A 24,082-nucleotide genomic window follows, 5' to 3' on the forward strand; every position below is an offset into this window, starting at 1 on the left:
GGATAATTACCTCATGGCAAAAAGTAACTTGTGTGCGTGTATGTGTACATGTTGTAGGGAGTGTAGAATCTAGATTGTAAGCTCTACTTGGGCAAGAACTGATAAAGCACTGTAATATGTGTATGCTCCATATACATAAATATCCGTGATTTGTCAAAAGTTAAATGTTGTTCTCACTATGCTATAATGGCAAAAGAAAGCCCTAATATTTGTGTACAATTATATATTACACAATCACTCCATGATAACTTGTAGTCAAAAGATCGACAATAACAATGGTGACATTCATAATGTCAACAGGTATGATGACTATTTCATTGTCGACATTCTTTCTTTATAGTATAGTTTGTATTGTTCGGGGGGCGTGGCTTGCGGTGGGGGCTGTGACAGTGCCCCTCTCTGTACACAGCCACCACCGCACCTCACTGGTTTAAATCAACAAGGAAGCTCATTTCAGGATGGTGAAGAGGTACTGTAAGCTTTTATCAATGAGTCTTGGCACACTGCTCAGTTCACCAGTTTATATATAAATAAAATGTGTGCGCGCTACTTTTAGAAATCACCCCTGTCGTCTCCTGCATACTGTCATACAGAGAAATCCCAAGAACTTTATTTTTGATCTATTAGCAACTCAAATTCATTCCCATGGTAAAGGTGTTTGATAAGGCTTTATCTATGTTTTTCAGCCTTTGCTTTGTGCTTCTATCATGAACATCTCACCCAGAGATATTTATTAATGTGGTTCCATGCTTTGGAGAAAGTCAGGCACTTGCAAGCGGTGCAAGAGCACGCAAACTCTCTGGCACGCCGATGTGTTCTACGAAGAGCTTTTACCCATTGGAAGCATTGTATCCTTTTGGTTTGGAACAACATCTGTGTATGGTAAAGGGAAGCTGTATGTTTAAATAAAAGAAATGTATAACATACTAATACACTCTAACACCCTTATTGCCACCTTTTGTAAGATGGATGTTGCCTTTGAAAATGTCACCAAACTGACTAATACTGTACCAAATCTATCATGGTTTAGATGCAAATAACATCCTTCCAGTTATACTCTATAAGAAGTATATCTCAAAGAATGGCTAAGTGCTCTTGGAATTCCAGACTGTTGATTAATACTGTGTGTGTGTGTGTGTGTGTGTGTGTGTGTGTGTGTGTGTGTATCTATCGTATGAGAGTATCGCCACACATGTAAAAGCCATGAGTTTGTTTGCAGATGAGCTGTAAACCAGCTAGGTCTATATTCAATTTGACTATGATATGATAGTGGTTGTTGGTTGTCAGAGTAGGATTTGCAGTGACATTGGGTGCCTTGTTAGCTTAAATGCATTGATCAGTCCATAAACCAAATCACTATTTTGACCTTTTATTCAAAACATATCGTGCCGGCAGCTACTAGAGGCCGCCCAACAGAACTATTCAAATGTAGTTCCATTCGGGTCTGTCCCACTGAAATGCATGAAAAGTCACCCATTTCAGTGCTCAAATGGGTCGAGTTTAGAATAGAATAGAATAGAATAGAATCAACTTTATTGGCCATGTATGCTTGCGCACACTAGGAATTTTTTTGTGGATTTACAGTGCAGCATCAAGCAGGGATGAAGGGGGGGGGGGGGCAGGGGGAGAAGGCATTACATACATTACAATAAAACATTACATGTGGGGAACACATACCCACCGAGGTGCACAGCGCCTAGGCAGCCATCAGCGGCGCCACTGGTCGCCGAAACAGCCAGGTAGGTAACAATACAAGCAGAGACAGTACAGTTATCACACAGGGAACATATTTGGCTGAGCTGCACAGCTCCTAGGCAGCCATCAGCGGCGCCATCTTGATCATGCTGCTCAGAGGCAGCAGTAAAAATATTTGTATTTATGTAGCACTTTTCTTCCAAAGCTGGCACACCCTGCCAGCTTGTTGCTGGCGGGGTGTGCAACCAGCGAATGTACAGCATACAGGCTTTGCATACAGTGGGGGCAGAGGTATATGATGATGATCATGGTAAAGAAACAGTAAAACAAAGAGTAATACATAGCTTTCCTAAGAGGCTGAGATAGATGGTATCTTGGGAAAAGCAAAAATAAAACATGGCAGTGTTTCGGTTTATGTCCAAATCCAGTCCAAACTCCAGTTCTAACTCATTGCTTGCTTCCGATGATGCCAGGCAAGCCTTGGCCAGGCTTCTCCAAATGTCCCATTTTAAAGGAAAGTTTGGGTCAGCTGGTACAGGGGGAGGGGTTGGTGTTTGCACACATTGCTCAGCTTATCTGATTAAAGGTGGGGGATGTTGTAGGCTCCCAGTAACAAAACACATTCCCATTGCAGACTGTTCTTTTAAATGAAAAGCATCAGGTTTGGAAAATTGCATTCATGTACCTGTACAGAGGAGATGAGAGATGGTTTTAAAACTTCATTCCAGTTCTAACTCATTGCTTGCTTCCGATGATGCCAGGCAAGCCTTGGCCAGGCTTCTCCAAAGATATTGGGCTTTGAGCAGCTATACCTGACCTGTCCAAACAGCACGAAAAAAAGACCTCTATTGAGTATAAACCCATGATCTCCTGTCTCTATAGATGGGAGATTGGGCGCACTATAGAACACTATTGAAGGATTGCACATGCATACCATACGGTATCACACGGAGGGAATTAGCAACAGAAAATATGTATGACACCTAAACATAATCCACTCGCAGTTTCACTGACAGGAAGCCAATGTTTAGGTTGGTAACCTGCCTTCTTGGTGCATCTGAAAAAAAAGATTTTGAGGAGAGTATGCAATGACCAGGGCTTAATTAAAGGTTCCATGTACCCCAGGTTAATGCACATGTAGCTCCCCTTGTAATGCTACTAAACACACGTGTATGAGCTCTCAGGGAATCGTTCATACTGCCCATGTTCATGTAAGGATTTGCAAGTCGATACCAAGATTGATAATGGACAAAACTGACAATGTGGAGATAACAATAGGAGGAAGAAACGGAGTGGCTAGTTTGTAGGTCTACAAATGAGGATGGTGAGAACTGACTCTGTACTTAGTGGGATATATCAATTTGAATCCTCTGGATTGGAAATGGAAACCATGGATGATTCCATATAGGAATTACAAGAGTTGTAAAACTCCAGCAACAGACACCAAGGGCCAAATGTAATAGGGAGTGAGAATCAGAAAGTGATTTTTTTCCCCATTTATTTTATTTTTTTAAAGAGGAAAAATCAACCTGGTTTTGCATTGTAAATGATTTCTGCTTTAATAAAAAAAAAAGGGGAAAACTCTCCCAAAAGGTTTTTCTTACCTGTTTTGCAGTGTGCAAATTATGTTCTACATGGATATTATTAATTACTAGTAAGCCCGCTAGAAGCAAATGCTTCGAAAGCTAGTCTGCACCTTGTGATTGCCTCTGTGTTTGTGCATCTGCGAGAGAGAAAGAAGTGTAGTTTCACTTGCTGCCAACAGATGGCAGTGTTTCGGAGGCACACAGACACTAGACCTATGTATGTATAATATGATCCTGATACAGATAATGTATACAAATGTATGTACCTTAAGGTTGACCTAGATATGCTGCTTTGCTCTGAAAATGCCTGCTTACAGAAAGTGGCCCAGGACCATTACAGATTCCACCTCATGGTAGAATATTCCTTTTTTTATATATATTTAATCTTCCTGTTCTTACTACTGAGTGTAATTTTGGTCTATGATTATTTGTGTCATTGCAGAAGATTGTTTGTCATGCTTTAAAGCTGAATGTCTACTTAGTACATACGTCCCAACAAAGAAGTATGCAGGCTGCTAATCACTACCACTCTGCGGTGAGCAAGATATCACTTTGATTCAAGCAGCAGCATTTCGCTCTTCCCCTTCCCCATCATGTTCCATTTGTGTATTTTATGTCTGTCCTCTGCCTTGAACAGTGTTGTAGAATGTTCTTCCTGTTTAATAGCATAAAGATGGTTGGTCACTGATTAATCCATATGACAACATCAATAGAAAAACATATCCCTGTTGTCATCTGTTCATCGTGTATGATGTGCAGTGCTGGCGATGTGTCACTGGAACAGCGTGGGAATACTTGTAATGGTGGCACATCACTCATTTCACTCCCTTCATCACTCCTTATACCTCTCACCTATAGGGACGCACAGTAAAAACCGCAATATTTCTCTCCTGTACTTCAGTCATGAGTGCAACTGTATGTTGTGCTTAATTCAAATGCTCCCTTTGAGTCTGTGCCATCTGTGCAGTTGCTCCGCAGATTCTGGACTGTCTGGCAAATTCATATGGAGCAGAGGGAAGAAAGAAGACTTGTGTCTCTTACCGTGGTTGCGCATTCTTACTACAGGTACAAAGATTCTCAGCATTCTGTTTCAATATTTTTTTATGCATCATTGTAATCTTACCAGACAACAGCATGTAATTCTATTCCAGGTCGCTGGTGCTACAAAAGTACTTCAGAATGTGGATCCAGTACAAGCAGCAACGTACAATGAAGAAGGTAATTGAATTACGGAAAGCAACGTTAATTAAAAAAAGGTCTCTTAACCACTATATGACAACTTGTCTATTTAAATAGAAATTATTAAAATATTTATTGTATAGACTGAATACCATTCAAATTCTAATAAATGTACAAAAAATACTGTGAATTGTTCAGCAGATGCTAGCATATCATAATATCAGATTAGAATGAATCACAACATTTTGGTGTACTAGCTACAATGCTTTTAGTACTAAAAACAAAACTGACCAAACTAGATTTTTTTAGGGTTACTTAAAGCCTCATTAATCAACTGTATCAGTGTACCTTACTGGCATACACTGGAAACATGCAATGGGTCATAAGTAATTCCATAATTCTGCAACATTAACCCTTTATGTGAAAGGAAACCTGAATTAAATGTATTTTACGATGTCAATATTTCTCCACTTTAGTTTTTAGTTTAGTTCTCCAATATGTTTTCATCACAGATACTGGGTAAAGCTGCAGATCACTACTGTGCCAAGCACCTGATACCCCGTAGCTTCCAGACATGGAAAACACACACACGCGTACAGCAGAGGAACAGAGAGATGGAAGATCAAGCCACAAACTTTCACAGGTATACAGAAGGGCTCATTCACACAAGTATATTTTTATTTTCTAAAGTTGACCCTGTAATGCATAGGGAAGTCAGGAACATTTTAGTTGTAGGAATCCTTGATCTCTGTTGAATTTTAGAGGTCATCAATGCTGAAGATATTTAAAATAAAAAATAGGGAGGTTTTGGCTAACCTTCTAGGAAATTTTGACTATCTAGTCAAAATTTCTTACCAAAATCTCACCGTTTCTACACTTCTTTAGATTATTATTGTGTTTTGCTGTTCACTAGATATCGCATGCAGAAGCGAGTGCTCATCACCTGGTACGCGAAAATGAACCATCAGCGGGAAATTCACTTAGCAGAGAGAATTGTAAGTTCTTTATGTGCAAGGCTTGAGTATGTACATACTACATATTTTTTTTAACGCATGTATAGGGTATTGCATTTATATGGGATTTTATATATGCATTTTGTATGTACTTTTTTTTTTTTTTTTTTTTTTTATTGTTTTTATTGCAAAGGATGAATATCACAGTATGGAATAACATGAACAACATCATATATTGCAAAAAATGTTCAGTTTTTCTTATTCATTACATATTTTATTATTTATTTACAGTTTCTTATATAGCGCAGCAGATTCCGTTGCGCTTTACAATAGTAGACAGTGATAAGACAAACTGGGTAACAACAGACAGACTTGGAGGTAGGAGGGCCCTGCTGCAAGCTTACAATCTATAGGGATATAGGGGGGAAACATAAGGACAGGCACCAGTAATAGCATAGCAGTTACAAGTCCAGAAGGGAAGCTATATAATACATAAGTGCCTCGGAGGGTTATGCATGTAGAACTTAAATATGATAGGCTTGCCTGAAGAGGTGAGTTTTCAGGGAACGCTTGAAAGTTTGGAGAGTGGTGGAGAGTCTTATGACATTGAATGCATCTATGAATTTGAAAATCAAACAATAAAGATATTATATATATATATATATATATATTCAGTTGTATGCATTAATATTAAAACATTTTGAACATATAAAGGGTATGTTTTTAACAAGATTCAATAAGTTTTCTCTGCGCATTCCCAATGAGATAAAGATACATCAACTTTTAGTTACCCTGAAATTAACCAAAAACGTGAAAAGAATGCAGCACAAAACAATGTAAAAAGCTTATGTGTACAGACTCAATTGTCATAATTAATGTGATGATTATTATTGAGTTTTACGTAATAAAACAACAAAATAAGAATTAAATATTTCTATGATGCACTCCAGCCTGGCTGCGCACCGTGTGATAGGCCCAGTCTCCCATTGGGATTATGGTACTTATAAGTGGATGAGGTCTAAATGCGCTGGCACATGTTGGTGCTCTAAGTTTCTATGGTTGGTGATGTGTATTTTTGTTTAGTTGATGTTAAAGGCTTTCGAATAATAACCTGATCGGTTACTTCCGTTTCCGGGTATGACATCATATATGAAAAAAAATAATTTGGCGCCATTGTTAGTGTCTGGCACCATTTAAATAGTCATTGAGTTAAGGTTCATTGTGTGTGTTTGTTTGACTAAATCATACTCCTATCTTTAAAAAGGTCATATAACTGACCGAAACGTTGTTATGCATGGAGGATATATTTCATTAAAGATTTTCTACTGGCTCTGGTGAGTGCCCATCTCTCTCTGAATATAGATATTGCCCGGCACTCTCCTCAAATGTACAATACACCTGGGTGCCCTCCGGAGCATAAAGATAGGTGGTGTTGGTAACACAGGCAATGGCACTCGGCAGGATTTAGTAAAGAAACAACTTTAATGGTAGTTTTATATATATTTTCTAGTGGGGAATCTATGCGGAGGAGGGAGAGCAGCTGATTTACCAATCAGATGTTATCTCCTGGAAAAAAAACCATATATGTCTTTTCAATAAAATGGGGATGGCCACCAATCATCCTTTTCGTTTTATGGGAAGGTGAGATATTAGCAGCTTCCTCAGCCACTTTCAGTCTTCTTTGTGATGTTTCAAGCTTAGTCAAGAAAGGTAAATACATGCATATAAAGGTATCTTTTGTGTAGTGGTCTTCCACCAATTAGAGTAATGATCCAGGTCACCACGTGATCACACAAATCACAACGATGCACTCACTTTATGCTTACATAAACAATGTAAATGCATACTCCTAAAGGTTTCTTTTAATGGTGTTTTCTCATATCCATATGAAAAAAATATTTATCTCGTCAACTCCGAGCCCTGTGTTATATAGGTAGGCTCACCAGATGGCATGATGGTGAGCCTACCTATAACACAGGACTCGGAGTTGACAAGTTAAAATGGTTCCTGCAAAAGTACTGTCCTGCTCTGTCAGGCAGTGGTTTATGCAACTGTAAACCTAAAAATGTTTATGGTGCTTTCACCATGGATAACTTGCCACCATTTTCAGCTTTATGGTTTTCCTGTAATTCTAGGCTATCCTGCACCGCAACTGGCAATTGTTGGGGACATACTGGTGCACGTGGAAAAATAGCCTGGCTGCTCTAAATGCTGAGCGTGAGATGGATTTATTGGCTTCTGAGCACTACCGGGGACAGATCTTATTTCATGTTTTGCACACCTGGAGGGAAAATGTTCAAGAAATAAAAACAGAGTAAGAGGAACAGGGATTAAGTACTTTTGCAAAGTATCATAGCCAGGAAATGTTTTACTACCTTCCGGAACATTTGAGCTGTAGCAACCGATGAACTACTGCTAGCAGATTAGTACTTGGATCATACATGCAACTAAGGGGTTTTAGTCATATTTCCAGGGAGAAATACACCATTTGTTCTGCATTATATGGTGGGGGCCCTGTCAGTGTTTTGTACTGCACTAGAACACCTCCCAATTCCCAAGAAGGTCCCCCGGAATAGCAAAGATTTGGGAGGATTGTCTGGTGATCTCATAGAAATAAACCTTTTCATATTTTGTTGTGTGTTGTAGTGCTGCTTCTAATGTACTGTGCGGCACTGCAGAAGATGCACAGTCAGGTCCTTACATATTGGGACATCGACACAATTCTCATATTTTGGGCTCTATTCACCACCGCAATAGATCTGAAATGAATCAAACAAGGTGTGCTTTAACTGCAGGCGTTCAGCTTTAATTTGAGGGTATTTACACCCAAATCAGGTGAACGGTGTAGGAATTACAACTGTTTCTATGTGTACCTCCTACTTTTTAAGGGTCCAAAAGTAATGGGACAAACTAAACAATCCTAAATCAAACTTTAACTTTTTAATACTTTGTTACAAATCCAGTCAAATTGCAGTCAATTACAGCCTGAAGTCTGGAACGCATAGACCTCACCAGGTTCTGGGTTTCATCCCTGGCTCTGACAGGCCTCTACTGAAAATGTATTTAGTTCCTGCTTGTTCTTGGAGCATTTTTCCTTCATTTTGTCTTCACCATGTGAAATGCATGCTCAATCGGATTCAGGTCAGGTGATTGACTTGGCCATTGCAGAACATTTCACTTACTGGCCTTAACCCCTTACCGACGCAGCATGTTTTTGCCTTCCTGACAGAGGCCTTTTTTTCAAATCTGACAGGTATCACTTAAGTGGGGATAACTTTTTTTTGCTTTTACTTATCCCAGTGATTTTGAGATTGTTTTCCCGTGACACATTGTACTTTAAGTTAGTGATAAATTTTGGTCGATACAGTTTTTTTTTTTTGTGAAAAATACCAAAATGTCGTAAAAAAAATGAACATTTTGCAATTTGCAAAATGTTACATTTTCTGCTTGTGAGACAAATAATCATACCACTCAAAATAGTTAATAACTAACATAGTTAATAACTAACAAAGACCATATCTAAACTTTATTATTACATCATTATTTCAACTTTCTTTTATTTTTTTTTGGACGCTAGGGGGCAGCAGAGTCTAAATTTTACACATAACACAGTAAACGCTGCTTTTGGCTGTTCACGTTTGAACAGCCAATCGCAGCGATCGCCCATGGCGGGGGGCATCGCTGCCCCCCCTGGGCAATGAGGGAAGATGTCTGCTGTCAGGGACAGCAGACATCGTCCCTCTGTCACCGCGTCTCTAGATGCGGTGACAGTTGCAAGTCATGACGTACATTTATGCCATGTGTCGGGAAGTACATCCCGACCATGACGTAAATGTACGTCAAATGTCGGGAAGGGGTTAAACTCTTTGGTTGCTTTTGCAGTATGCTTCGGTCATTGTCCATCTGCACTGTGAACAGCGCCGTCCAATGAGTTCTGAAGCATTTGACGGAATATGAGCAGATGATATTGCCCGTTTCATCCTGCTGCTTTTGTCAGCAGTCACATTATCAATAAATGCAAGGAAACCAGTTCCATTGGCAGCCATACATGCCCGCGCCATGACACTACCACCACCATGCTTCACTGATGAGGTGGTATGTTGTGGATCAACAGCAGTTCCCCGTCACTCTGGTTCAAGTTGATCTTTGTCTCTTCTGTCCATAGGGGATACGGTCATTTGGTCTACAACAACTAGGTCGATAAGCATTGGGTCAACACCACTAGGTCGACAGGGTCATTAGGTCAACACAAGCATTAGGTCGACATGCAGCAAGGCCGACATTGGGGTTTTTCACTGTTTTTTGAGCCGACGTGCCGACAGGTGGTATTTCATGCCCTACCATCCACTACGGCCTGGTGGGAGCATAAAATTAGCATGGCGAGCGGACGCAGTGCACTTTAACCTGTGTCCATGTCGACAGTGTTGACTTCCGGGTAAAAAAAAAAACAGTGAAAAACCCCATGTCGACCTTTTGACTGTCCACCTTGCTCATGTCAACCTAATGCTTGTGTGGACCTAATGACCATGTCGACCTTGCTGCATGTCGACCTAGTTGTTGTAGACCAAATGATCCACACCCGTCCATAGGATGTTAGGTACTTGTTGGATTATCACGACTCCCATCGCATGCCATATATAGTGGCATGCGATGCGATTTTTACAGATTTTTGACGGTTTTTGACAAAATCGTATGCAATCGCATCGCATACGATTTTGCACTGAAAAGCATCCAAATGCATTGGAATTAGTATTAAACATGTTCAATGGCCCCCAAATGGCATTTTTGAGGCTGTACCACCCCCACTATCAACGCGAACCCGAAGCGTGGCGAGCGGCGGCGGTACGCGTCCTACGACCTTTTCATACCCCCACTATCCACGTCGGCGTGGAGTTGAGAAAAGAAAGTGTGGCGAGCGCAGCGAGCCCGAAGCGTGGCGAGCGGACGCGGACACCTGTGAAGCCAGTGAGGGGACGCGGATACCTGTGAAGGTATCCGCGTCCCCTCGCCACGCTTCGGGCTCGCTGCGCTCGCCACACTTTCTATTCTCAACTCCACGCCGACGTGGATAGTGGGGGTATGAAAAGTTTGTAGGACGCGTACTGCCGCCCCTCGCGGGCTCGCTGTGCTTGCCACGCTTCGGGTTCGCGTTGATAGTGGGGGTGGTACAGCCTCAAAAATGCCATTTGGGGGCCATTGAACATGTTTAATACTAATTCCAATGCATTTGGATGCTTTTCAGTGCAAAATCGTATGCGATCGCATGCGATGCGATTTTTTTTAGCATACAATGGCCATTGTGGGAGCCGTGATAATCCACAAGTACCAGATGTTATTCCAGAACTGAGAAGAGAAGACTTTTTTTTTTTTTTACATGTTGTTGGCAAACTCTAATCCGGTCTTCCTGTTTTTGAGGCTCACCAATGGTTTACATCTTGTGGTGAACACCCTATATTCACTTTTCTGAAATTTTTTTCTTGATTTGGCCAACTGTTGTGAAGGGCCTTTTCTTACCAGGTAAATAATTCTTCTGTCATCCACCACAGTTGTTCTCTGTGGTCTTTCGTATCTTTTGGTGTTGCTGAGCTCTTGGTGTGTTCTTTCTTTTTAAGAATGTTCCAAACAGTTGATTTGGCCACATCTAATGTTTTTGCTATCTTTGTGATGGGTTTATTTTGATTTTTCAGCCTAAGGAGGGCTTGCTTCACTGATGGTGACAGCTCTTTGGATCTCATATTGAGAGTTGACTGCAAGAGATTCCAAATGCAAATGTCACACCTGGAATCCGCTCCAGACCTGTTACCTGCTTAATTGATGATGAAATAATGAGGGAATAGTCCACACAGGTCCATTAAATAGATTTTTGAGTCGATTGTCCCATTACTTTTGGACACTTAAAAAGTGGGAGGTACACCTAGAAACAGTTGTAATTCCTACACTGTTCACCTGATTTGGATGTAAATACCCTCAAATTAAAGCTGCACATATTGTTTTTTCATTTCAAATCCATTGTGGTGGTGTATAGAGCCCAAAATGAGAATTGTGTCAATGTCCCAATATTTGTAGACCTGACTGTAGGTGCTTTGTAATTAAAGCATATTATTAGGGGAGTATTCTACTACAATTTACTATACATAACATGCTGCCCCGTAATGTTCTGTTATGCTATATAGTGTTTTATTCACTTTGTGCTGCTCTCGTATTCAAGAGCAATTTTGGCCTGGCCTGTACAGTACACGTTCTAGTTACACCAATGATGCAGAGTGTGAGGACAAGTATGCATACTTGCCTACCTGACCCTCTCCATGCGGGTGAAAATGCTCTGTCCCTGGACTTCCCTGGTAATGTATGATTGCCATCACCTGTGGGGAGCTAGGTAAAGGTGTTTCACCACAGGTGATGGCAATCATACATTACCAGGGAAGTCCAGGAACAGAGCATTTTCTCCCGCATGGAGAGGGTCAGGTAGGCAAGTATGATTAAAAAAATGATGGGCTCCATGTACTAAGTGGAGACAAAGGGGGACAAAGTTAAAAGAGAAAACACCTGTACTGTACCTATAGCTTGTCTATTTTTCTCCACAGTAAGTGGGGTATTCGTAAATGGAGTCCATAGATGTTTTACATTTGTCCGTGCAGAGCGATCATGCTGTTACTAGTCGCTTTCTGCTAAAGTAAGTTGATGGCAGTATCTTGCCATTGGATTGCTATCAGGAGTTTTGCTGAATGTAGGAGACTGTCCATCCACCTTTGGATGTGCTTAGCACTGTTTGCATGGTGCATACCACATAGGAATAGACCAGCACTGCACATCTGGACTATCTAGTGTAGTGGAATGGACCGGATTTCAGCAAACTTATTGTTCTTTTCTTCTGAACAGTACTGCTAGAAAACCTACAGCATGACTAAAACAAGCCCCAACAATGTAGCCTTTGTACAGACAGATGGCTTTGTCTGCAGTGCAGTGACTCAGTGCATTATTTACTTGTCATAATGGTGTCCTTGTTTCTGTATCAGGAGAGCCAGAGAGTTGGCAGCAACGCGTCATCACCAGCAGTTCTGTGTGAGGAAAGCCTGGCAGCACTGGAAGATGGTGAGGGCGTTCATTCTGTTCTCTGTACTCCTACAAAGATGTCCTTTGCAGGAGTGGAGTCTTGTGAAATATGAGGCCTCACGTCTAGAAATAATCAAATGCAGCTTTAAGACGTAACTGTTTTCTACTTTAGCCATGTTCACCTGAAATAGGTCTACTCTACATGGCTATTGTCAACCGGGTTGTAAGGTCGGCACAAGCATCAAGGCTACAATGGCAAGGTCGCCATGAGGTGTTCACTTTTTTTTTTGTCCGGCATGTCAACCTACATGTATTGGACATGGATACTGTCAAAGTGTACGCTCTCCTCTTCGGGCACTGTACCTCACTGCACTCGGCACACTTTTTTTTCTCCTATAACGCTGTAGTGCATTTGGTGTCAGACTCATGGCCCTCCAGCTTTTGTGCAACTACACGTCTTTTGTGGTAAGACTTCAAGTCCCAGCATGCCCTGCCACAATCCATTTTATAAAATCTGTGGCAGGGCATGCTGGAACGTGTAGTTCCACAACAGCTGGAGGGCCATGATTTTGACACCACTGCTGTAGTGGATGGTAGAGCATGAAATACCGACTGTAGGCTAAAAAAAAAGTGAAAAACTCATGTTGACCTTTTGACTGTTGACCTTTCAACCCTGTCAAGCTTTGTCTTTTCGACCTATTTCAGGTGTCAACCTTTAGTTGTCAACCCAAAGCATGTCGACCTAGTGACCGTATCCCTTCTAGTGTTTTTCATCAATGTCCCTTTTTATTGCTTTAAAAAAACAAATGCTGAGCTCTTGTCTGTAGCCTGCTAATACTTAAATATATATTTTTTGTGGGTTTTTCTTTTTTTTTTTTTTTTTTAGAAAATCTCCTATATAAATAAAATTATTATTCTCTCTGAAAGGTCATTGTATATAAAAATGGCAGCAATGCAAAGATATGCCCGGTACACTTGGGGTGACCGGACCTTGTGCTGAGCGATTTAGTTAAGTAGTTAATCACTGATCGCGATCCGTCACGGCCAGTGCTCTCATTAGAGAGAACATGGGCGATAACTAGATTTATACTACATCTAGTCAGATCGCTTAGAAATGGGGCTGTATTCGAGGAGTTTTTTTCTTATATTATACTGGTCATAATTTCCATACCATAGACCTACTAACCCCTGGAGATTATCATTCGAAGTGGTGGAGGGACATGTGTTTTCCAATCAGCCGCCCAATTATGTGGTGGCAGTGACTATATGCCTCAGTAATCTATTTTGATGTGTGGGAAGATACCCTGAGATGCACATCCTCTCCATAATCTGGATGAGTCCTTTAAAAACAAAATAGCACATACAGAGTATTTTGTAGACATTCTTTTTTAGTGTAATGCAAATACTGTAGCTGGAGACGTCATTCTCTCCCTTTGCCTAAACATCACCTTCCAATAATTCCTCCACTTCTGCTTCCCAGGCCAGCTCATATGGGTCAGGAGGGGATGCAGGAGACAGTCAGCTTGGAGTAGAGGAGCGTCTGAGACAGAGCAATTGTTGTGAAGGGTGTTATTTTAGTACAAAGAGAATAATATGATTCTGAATAAGACCTGATTTGCTGATGTTTGGGATGTTACTAATGTTAGCTTGTCCTTTCTTTGGTGGCAGTTTGTGTCTCTCAGGCATCAGAAGCAGCAAACCTGGCTGTGTGCAGAGGTATTCTATCGGCATCAGCTGCTTGCCAGAGTACTGAATGCATGGAAGGTATGTATGATCAATGTTTAGAAATCCTCTCCCTTTTTTTTATATGACTGGGACAAAATTGGAGCCAAATGGCATCCAGCTAATAGCACCATTTTTATTTTTTTCTTAATTATCTATCATTTTCTCACCAGTGAAAGCTGTTCCCTCAGAGACATTCTGCTCTCAGTCTCCTGGAAACGTATATGTGCTGTGTAATTGTTATAGTGCTGTGTGGTGCTGATCTTTCCTGTGTTTTTGCAGTATTATCATAGGAACACCCAGTGCATTTTGCAGCAAGTGGCTAACAAAGAGACTCTATACAAAGAATCAATCCTGCGGTGAGTGGACATTCCCAGCCCTCTGATATGAGCAATAGTTGTGTCTCGTTGCTTAATAAAACATTTATCTGCATCTTCAATCCTTTCCAGAGGTATTGCAGGACCTTTTACCCCACATGATGCGTCTTTCAGCATGCTCCTTTGTCCTCCATATAATGAATCCATTTGCCAGAAATGTTCCATCTGTTAATGTCCCAGAGGAATTCTGTGATCACATAAAAGCATTAGGCGGCAGGCCAGGCACTCTGACGTGACTTGAATCTTTCTGTTTCTAGAAGGTGGTGTATTGTTCTTGTGTGTGGCTGGCATTTGCAGAGTGCTGGGGTTTAGCTTATGTAGGATGTGTATTGGGGTCAGTTTGATCTCTGGCAGCAGTAACTACAATTAAAAGCAAAATGAAGCAGGAAACCACTTTGTGACTGCTTCAGTGATACATCTTGTCAGTTTCCAACAACAACTATATCGTCTATATATGTCTAGTGTCTGATTGTGTGTGTGTGTGTCTCCGAAACAATACCATCTGTGCACAAACACAGATGCAATCACAAGGTAGCAGACTAGCTTTCGAAGCATTTGCTTTGAGCAGGCTTGCTAGTTTTTTTTTTTATATATATAAGTGTGCACCATTCATATTATACTAGTGTCATTGTTTGTCGGAGATCACATCTTAACAAAGCAATGTTTACAATATAGATATTGGGTCTAATTCTGAATCCCATGCAGTTTAGTGTGCGTCCATAACTAGAACATTATAGGAAATGTTCAGAAGCGAATATGCGCACATCTTCTGAGTCTTACAGTCCTGGCCTTTCCTCCCCACATAAAGCAGTGCATATACTCATATTCGCATATGGTTCCATATCTTAATGCAGCTGTTGTCTTCGACTCAAATCAGACATATAAAGTTTATTTATTTTTTACTTATTATATTTATTGGTTAGATCACATTGAATAACTGAGACCAATACAATTCGGTCTTAATATAACAGAAGCACAGTGGTATAAAAAAGAGTCTGCATAGAATAAAACAAAGTATGATCCAGGCCCATTATGTTTTTATGTATAAGCATTATAGGTTCTGTTAGCACTGACCTAATAAAGTAGTATTTCGTGCCAGTGAAAGGTTTTCCTGTATCCTCACATTGGCATCCGTAGTGTCATTTTTGAAAACCAGTCCAGCTGGGTAACACATGTAGCTGAGTGTACATGAGACTAAAGAGAGAAGTTGTGTTTCCTGTAGTAATATATGAGTAGTCTTCAGCGTCACGGATTTGCATATGTGAAAGAGTTTGTGTTGCTTGTATCTTCTAGAGAGGCGCTTAACACTTGGAAGAGTCACACAACAGCACAGGCTGTGGAGAGAAAGCAGTCCATCATAGCAGGACGTCACTATAGAGCCAGAACACTGAAACAGGTACATTTCCAGATTGCCCAAGCTCTTGGATTTCTATCATTTCAGTATCATTAATCCAATTATAATTTACAGGTTGTTCGAGCATGGAGAGAGGCTGCTTGTGTCAGTGCACATGGTCACAAACAAACAATGGTGGAAGTAGAAGAGGCAGTTGCATGTCTACAGAAAGGTGATCAATAAAATCTAAATGAATATAAAAATACATGTGGATGCATTAGGATGAGATAAGCAGCCTACCACCTTGTAGAAGAAAAGTAGGTTGTGGGGGTAGTTGGGCGCTGTAGCCCTAGGAGATGGTCAGGTTCCAAACCATTAATTAAACACAAAACACACATAGCTAATACAATATAGGAGTATTAAAACCCCCAGTGTGTATGAGAAATGTGTAGTAGATTTCCTCTAATCAAAGGAAAAGGAACTTTATCACCGCCGATCCTTCTTTTGTGATATTACATTTAGAGAATTGAAGTAAGCTCTTTAATGCATAAGGTGCCCACACACTAGAAAAATCTACGATCGTAAGATTTGCGCATAAATTAGCCTTGAAATCTTTTGTCCGTCCTGGACAAAAGATTTCAGGCAAGCACACATCTTTATCAAAGATTTTTCTTAAGATCCCGTGTGCGTTCCTATGGATCTTTGGTTAAATCTTCTGATCTTTCGTGCAGCATGTAAGATCAAAAGATTCAGCAAAAGATCCACGGGAGCGCGCATCGGACCGATATCGGACGATTTTCGTCCAATTTATCGGAAATCGGCCAAAAAATCGTTCTAGTGTGTGGACACCTCTACTCCTCAATCAGATTTTTAAGGCAGTGGTTCCCAAACTCTGTCCTCAAGGCACCCTAGCACAGCACAGCAAATCTAATTGACTGATGTACTGATTAAGTCACCTGTAAGACATTGGGTGACCAAGGTGTACTATATAACGTTTTCATTTCCCTCCATTCTTCCAGTAAAACTGTCCCGCATGATGCTGTATTGGAGAGAACATAGCAGAGCAGCAATGAAGCTACGCTTTAAAGTGGAGTTGGCAGCAAAGCACCATGGGAGGCATTTATTGAGGGACAGCATAAAAGAGTGGAAACTATATCATGCTTTGTGTTTGAGGAAAATGGTGAGTGACAATATGGGTGCGCTCCCTAAGATCTTACATGACACATAAAGAAGAGAAAGTGCACACATACAAACAGCCTCAACATGCTTATGCGCAGCATTGTTTTGTTTCTACAAATGCAGATGTCCTCCTTCGGCTAGCCCCAATACACCATGTAGCATAAGGCACCTTGCTCAAGGGAGCTGTCAAGTCCATGCAAATTGCCTTTTACACCCAGAAATAAAATGCAGATGGATGCAACAAACTGTTTCACAAGACTGCACTCATTCATTTGTGTAGCAAAACTTTTATATCTGTGCGTGTCTGAATTTGTATACAAAGAACACAAAAATTGACGCATTGGTAGGCTGTAGTGGTTTTGGTCACTCTTGCTTGTACAGTCAGAGCTCTACTATCACCCACACATACATATTTAAAATGTTCCTATATTCATAAATATCATACAGCAGAAGCTTTGCTTATTCCACAACAAGTCTGTGTGTGTGTTTGCATCCACTGACTTCAGGATGTGATTGTAATGTAATAAATACCCTTATATTACTTAAACTGTACATGTTAAGTTTCCTGTTATGCCCAGATAAATAGATTCCTTGATCTGTCTCTTATTTCCTGCACAGCTTCTGCAGCGGCAACAAATCATCTTCTCTAGACACAGATTGAGCCGGTACTATCTGAGGAAATGGCACCACAGGGTAAATTTAATTGTAATTATACACTGACCTTACAAATGCAGATTTGTTCAGTATTAACTCTTCCTGACTGGTTGAATGACTTTTGTGTTGCAGTTGTTGGAGAAAGGGCAACAGGATAAGCTGACGGTACAAGCTCTGTGGCACTGGTCCCTCAACCTGCAGGGAAAGGTATTTCACTGCCAGTATATAGAATAAATATTACCTTGTGTGCTATAAACTAATATTGTTGTGTGTTTAGGTGTTTGATTGCTGGTTGGCGTATGTCAGTGAGCGTCGGAGAAAGAAACAACGCCTTGCAGAGGCGGTGGAGGTGTATCGCACTGACCTCCTGAAAGAGGGGGTGACCAGGCTCCTACGTTACGTGTCTGGAATGAAACAATTCCGAGCTCAGCTGTCCACTCGGCATCAGTTGCAGGTAGGTAAAGATTCTCAATTCAGAATACTTCCTAACATTAAGATCAGGACATAGACAATTAGTACCGTAAAGGAATATGCTGAAACTATTACAGTAAAGAAATATGATGAAACGTCCAACTTCCAGGTGGAGATTGTAGTTTTGAACTATTAATAAAGTAACATTAAGTACAAATTATAGGTGACGTTTGTAATGAAAAGCACCAATACAAAATGAAATATATCCCTTGTGTCTTTTAACACAATTTTTAAGAGGCAAGCTTCCTGACATTTGTGTACAAAGGATGACCAGGTGGCTGCTTTGCACATTTCAGAACTGCACAAGAAGGACTGCTGTATTGGAGTGTGATGTCAGCCCAGAGGGTGCTACTACAGAACAGCCCTACCATAGTGGCTTCCTTATGTAGTGGGAGATTGCCTGGGATGAGTCATTGTATTCCTTCCTGTGGTTATTTTAGAGCTCCAATAATTAAACTCCTGCATTCTAGACAGACAGATCTGCAAATAACACCATGTGCAAGGAAAATAAACACTCCACATCCACAAGGAACAGGGATGCGGCTAGGTCTGTACACCTATGGGAAATAGCCCTTGCCGGCACCACGCTGGCCACTAATATCGATGATGGCCGGGTTCTCAGTGTGCACGGGCCATTAGACGATCAATGGTGTCTAAATTGAGAATGACTCGGAGACTCGGACCCATGGAGCCTTGTGTGAGGAAGACGGTGCCGGACAGTGCCTTTTTTTTTGCAATCAAGGTCTCCCTACCTAGACCCATGAGTGTTTGGCTCTAGCCAAGGACCTGGACGCTAACCACAGACTGTCGCGGCGGGTCCCCGGCTTGGGAGCACCAATGGCAGGGTCACGGAAACACACCGCAGGCGGTGGCGACCGGACCCATCAGGGTCTCGCTACCAAATTTGTAAATAAATTATAATAAAAACTCAGCCTCCCAGAGGAGACCAAGTACCAGAGATCCGACTCCTCTGGCACTTGTTCTAAGACTGCGGTCTGGGGGGAAGTAGAGGGGAGAAGCCTACCTCACTTCACCAAAATTTTTAAGTGCCTAACCCCTAGCTAACACTCTCTATCCCCCAATGTAAAAGCAGATGTCCGTTTCCCCTGCGAATGAAGGAGAAAAAACTCATGTCGACCTTGTAAATGTCTATTACACTCCCATTGACCTTATGCTTGTATCTCTTTCGTTACAGTCGCTCTAGACGCTTTCAACTATCTTTTGGGCATCTTACTAGACCAGTGATGACTAACCTTGACTCTCCAGCTGTTGTTGAACTACACATCCCAGCATGCCTTGCATCAGTTTACTATTTGGCCATACTAAAACTGATGCAGGGCATGCGCGGATGTGTAGTTCAACAACAGCTGGCGTGTCAAGGTTAGCCCTCACTGTACTAGATGGGTTCAACTAAGCATTGTTGACCATAACATAGTCATCTACACACCGTCAATCCGCTATACCATAACTGTTGGCAGCAGCATTGTGTTCTCTGGTAAGTCACTAATGATTGCTGTGGTGCCAGGTAAAATTACATGTGGAAGCAAGAAAGGACGGCAAAAGTAGGCTTCAGCAAGCACAGACGTTGTGATAATACCATGGTGTTAGATCCGGGAGGGGTGAGAGAGAGAGATAAACGTCCAGCCAATCACAACCTAACTGCCATGTTACAGGCTGTGTTTGAAAAAAGTCAGTAAGGAGCTGATTGGCTGGACATTTATCTCTTGTTATCACCCTCGCATTTATCTTTTGTTAAGGCTTAATACATCTGCCCCATAGTAGCCAATTGGTTGCCCAAAGCAACAACTCATGTGAAATATAACTCAGAAATTTCCCCCACTCTGTCTGTGAGAAGTCTCACAACATTTTTAAAGGTAAATAATAATAGGACAGTCTCTCCCTTGTTCCCCCCTTTTACCTGGCATTGTCTCTGACACCCTCTCTCTCTGTCTCTCGCACTTCTCCCCTCACCTCTATCACTCATTCCCTCTTTTTCCATGAAGCACTATCTCTTCCTGACCACTTCTCTCTGCCCCTTTCTCTCTCCCTCTTTGCCTTTCACTCCACTCTTTTTTTTATGCCCCCCTAGGAGACATTGTAGTGACGGTGGGTGTACAATAGTTATTACATGGGTGTGTGTGCCCAAAATGTATCTCTGTATGTGTTTTCCAGGAGGTGTACACACAGAATCTTGCAGTGCGTCACTGTGCCATGATCTGGAAGAAGAAAGTTTTCAATAAGCCTTGCCAAATTCCACCTCCTATTAAGAAAGTCACCTTCCATATACCCTCTGATGTGAAACATGAGGAAGGCCCCTGCTTCCCTTCTTCAAGGACTCCTTTGCCTGTGAAACATGCAACCGCTCCCCTGTCTGAGGGACAACCCTCCCTGAGCACCATGTAAGAGATTGGTAATGATGGCTGCAGTCACTTTAAGTTCAGGTATCATGTCTTTAAGGACACTCACCACACGAATATCATGTTCTCTTTTTTTAGATGTACATTAAGAAAAGAGCGGCTGAAACCTCGTAGTCCGTCCTTCTTGCTGCGATCACTGGAAAGAGAGGGTCTCCTTGATGTAGGAAAAGAAATCAGCTATTCTCCTCCACAGTAAGAAGTGACAGAGTTCAGTTCTGTGCTCTTATGTAATTGGGGATCTGTAGCCAGACAGTTGACATAAACTGTTACATTGATTTTGCTGATTAGGACTAATGTTGTTTTGTTTTTTTGTTTTTTAAACAGTGACTCCAACAGTGACCTCTCTGAGAAACACAATTCATGTGTGGGCAAGTCACCGCAGCTGGCTATAACATCCACCAGTGCTTCTCACTCATTGCCAGTACAGCCTGCCCAGTCTGATACATGGCCAGTTGCTCAGTATGTCACACATGCAGCACCTCACTACTCGAGTTCTCACCAGACTTTAGCCACTCCAGCCTTAATGCCTCCTTCCTCCTTTATGCCACAAGCTCAGGAGCAGTCAGTAAGTGAAAACTGAAGTACTGTCGTTTATGCCCTGTAAAAAATGTAATCTACCATTAATCATTTGTACATATTTAATAGATTTATGAATGTATTTGTAACTTTCTATTTACTTTGCACTACTCTTTAACACGGTCATAGGACTTGCTATACAAAAAGTTAATTTTGTTTTCCTCCAGCTTCAGAATATTAGTCTACCGCAGCCAGTGGAACAGACCAAAGTGACGCACTCTTCTAGCTCAAAGCAAGTGTCAGATTATTCATGCCAGCTGCTGTCACCAAATGACTTCATCCAGGGGATACGAGTACTACAATCTGCCTCTGCAGGTAAAGTAGAATTGAAATAATAGGATTTTATATACCTACCAGTAAATCCTTTTCTCGGAGTCCATAAGGGAAACTGGGGATACACTTAGTACTATGGTCCTTATTCAGGTCTGCTTGCAGTACAAATTTATTCTCAAAATGGGCAAAACCATGTGCAATGCAGGTGGGGCAGATGTAATATGTGCCCCCAATTCGGAGACCCGTCTATCCGAAGCATGACCACTTTCCACGAAAAGGAACTTATCCTCAAAGGAGTCCAATGGCCCAAACCAGGAGAACTGCAAAATGGTCAATACAACCAAGTCCCACGGAACAGTGTGCAGTACGAAATGAGGCTGGATGTGCAGAACACCTTGTAAAAAGTCTGAACCTCTGGAATCCGAGCCAACTTATTCTGAAAGAAGATGGACAAGGCTAATATCTGCACCTTAATGGAACCCGTACGCAGACCCATATTGATTCTAGCCTGCAGAAACCAGAGTAACCGACCCACTCGGAAAACCATAGGAGAACAATGGGGCAGATGTATTAAGCCTTAACAAGAGATAAATGCAAGGGTGATGAGGAGAGCTAAACGTCCAGCCAATCACCTGCTAACTGCCATGTTACAGGCTGTGTTTGAAAAAAGTTAGTAAGGAGCTGATTGGCTGGACATTTATCTCTCCTTATCACCCTTGCATTTATCTCTTGTTAAGGCTTAATACATCTGCCCCATTGTCCCCCTTCACACCGTGACACACATCTCTTTCTTATCCGATGATAGTGTCTGGACGTCACCGCCTTTCTAGCCGGAATCATGGTAGGGATTACGTTTCCCGGAATATCCTTCCTGGTTAGATCAGCCGCTCAACCTCCAAGTCGACAAACAAAGTCGGCACCAGTCTGGATATAGAAACGGTCCTTGCTGAAGAAGATCCCTTCTCAGAGGAAGAGGCCAAGATTCATCCTGCGACATGGCCAGAAGATCAGCGTACCACGCCCTTTGAGGCCAGTCTGGGGCAATCAGAATTGCTTGCACCCTCTCCCTCCTGATCTTGCGGAGTACTCAGGACAGCAATAGAATTGGGGTGAATAAGTATACCAGCTGGTATGACCAAGGGGTCGACAGTGCGCCCACCACCGCTGCCTGAGGGTTCTTGGACCTGGTACAGTAAAGCTGCAGCTTTTTGTTGAGCTGGGATGCCATGAGATTTATGTCCAGACAACCCCATCAGTCCATGGATCAGCTGGAACACCTGTGGGAGGAGACTCCACTCCACCAACTGTAGGTTGTGGGGCGCTCTCCTCGCCTTCCTCCTCCTCCTGCTCTTTGGAGTCAGAGCCAGCCTCTAAAAGCCTGCACTTTTGTGGTACATTAACACCTGAGGAAGGAGCAACCAGTCTGTCATATTTCTGCAGACCTTCCACAGACATCTGTAACTGAGTCTGGTGCTGTGTGGCAGCTATTTGCTGAGACATTTGCTGCATCGAAGCCTTAACTGATCTCAACCACTGTGGTTCAGGAAGTTCCTCCCAAGAGGCCTTAATATATTGAGATATCTGGGGAGGGTTATGGGATCCCCCTGAAAGGGTCAGTATTGCCACTCTGTGTGGACCCCCTGACTTCTGCTCACCACTCAGACATTTTCAGACATGTTACGATTATGTGTTCGCGCCCCCAGCTCCCTCGTCGCAGGTATGCTGCATGTCCAAGCAGCATGCCCAAATAAATAAGTTTAAAATAATCAAGAAAATGTGTACATCCTCTCCTGAGGGCACATTTTTCTAAACTGAGCTGTGGGAGGGGGGCATAGAGGGGAAGAGCCAGCACACCCTGTTGGAAGTTTTATGTGCACTTTGGACCCCATAGTACTGAGTGAATCCCCATTATCCCTTATGGATGATGGAGAATAGGATTTGGTAACAAGGCCATTTGCCTTGTTTTGATACTTTTGGAATATAAAGACTACTTTTTCCCAAATACCAAATTGTATGCATCTCAGACACGCATTCGGAAAAACATGGAGTGAGAGTACCAACTCCCTCACTACAAATCTGGCAAAACTACCATCCACCTTGACACACACAATAGATGCAGGAACAGTGCTCTCTGGTGTGTGACTATTACATTATTATACCACAAACCGTAATAACATTTTATGCTACATAAGGATACTTACATACATGCTTGTTGCCAGAGTTTCCATGTTCCTTGCGATTGGTTTCTTACTCAATTCCAGGGGTTTTATTCTTGTTGCCATGGGGGATTACATGCTCGTTGCCCAGGGGGAGTTTAAATGCCTGTTGCCTGAGGGGTTCAATACTCATTGCCCAGGGGATTATATGCTGCTGCCATGGGGGATTACATGCTCCTTCCCATCTATAGATGCTGCAACTTGCAGACTTTATAGAGAGGAGAAAGGGATGCTTGTAGAGAGGAGGAAGGGTGCTTGCAGCAATTATAGAGGGGTGCAAACGCACTGTAGTCTGTCAGTCACACAAATGCCGCTATATACCTCCGGGCTCCCTTCTTCACGCCTGATGACAGTCACCCCTGGCCACGACCAGGAGCTTATCGCGGCAGTCTGCAGGT

General features: G+C 42.0%; 1 protein-coding gene across 2 annotated transcripts in view; it reads left to right on the plus strand.

Moving 5' to 3' along the window:
* The window catches only part of SFI1 (SFI1 centrin binding protein), a 40,831-nt gene that overhangs the window by 11,953 nt on the left and 4,796 nt on the right, over positions 1–24,082 (plus strand). For both annotated transcript variants that reach the window (XM_083147791.1, XM_083147801.1), the window contains exons 9-29: positions 687–848; positions 3,564–3,634; positions 3,724–3,816; positions 4,249–4,346; positions 4,433–4,499; positions 4,973–5,103; positions 5,374–5,455; positions 7,549–7,727; positions 12,430–12,505; positions 14,135–14,230; positions 14,471–14,547; positions 15,859–15,961; positions 16,034–16,130; positions 16,918–17,078; positions 17,696–17,770; positions 17,864–17,938; positions 18,009–18,185; positions 20,375–20,601; positions 20,698–20,811; positions 20,944–21,184; positions 21,363–21,510. In XM_083147791.1, coding sequence (XP_083003917.1) covers positions 687–848; positions 3,564–3,634; positions 3,724–3,816; positions 4,249–4,346; positions 4,433–4,499; positions 4,973–5,103; positions 5,374–5,455; positions 7,549–7,727; positions 12,430–12,505; positions 14,135–14,230; positions 14,471–14,547; positions 15,859–15,961; positions 16,034–16,130; positions 16,918–17,078; positions 17,696–17,770; positions 17,864–17,938; positions 18,009–18,185; positions 20,375–20,601; positions 20,698–20,811; positions 20,944–21,184; positions 21,363–21,510 — 2,550 coding nt within the window. The remainder of the gene's footprint in view (positions 1–686; positions 849–3,563; positions 3,635–3,723; positions 3,817–4,248; positions 4,347–4,432; positions 4,500–4,972; positions 5,104–5,373; positions 5,456–7,548; positions 7,728–12,429; positions 12,506–14,134; positions 14,231–14,470; positions 14,548–15,858; positions 15,962–16,033; positions 16,131–16,917; positions 17,079–17,695; positions 17,771–17,863; positions 17,939–18,008; positions 18,186–20,374; positions 20,602–20,697; positions 20,812–20,943; positions 21,185–21,362; positions 21,511–24,082) is intronic.

The sequence above is a fragment of the Crinia signifera genome, chromosome 1 (assembly GCF_055691185.1).
Source record: "Crinia signifera chromosome 1, ASM5569118v1, whole genome shotgun sequence".
NCBI classification, from domain to species: Eukaryota; Metazoa; Chordata; class Amphibia; order Anura; family Myobatrachidae; genus Crinia; species Crinia signifera.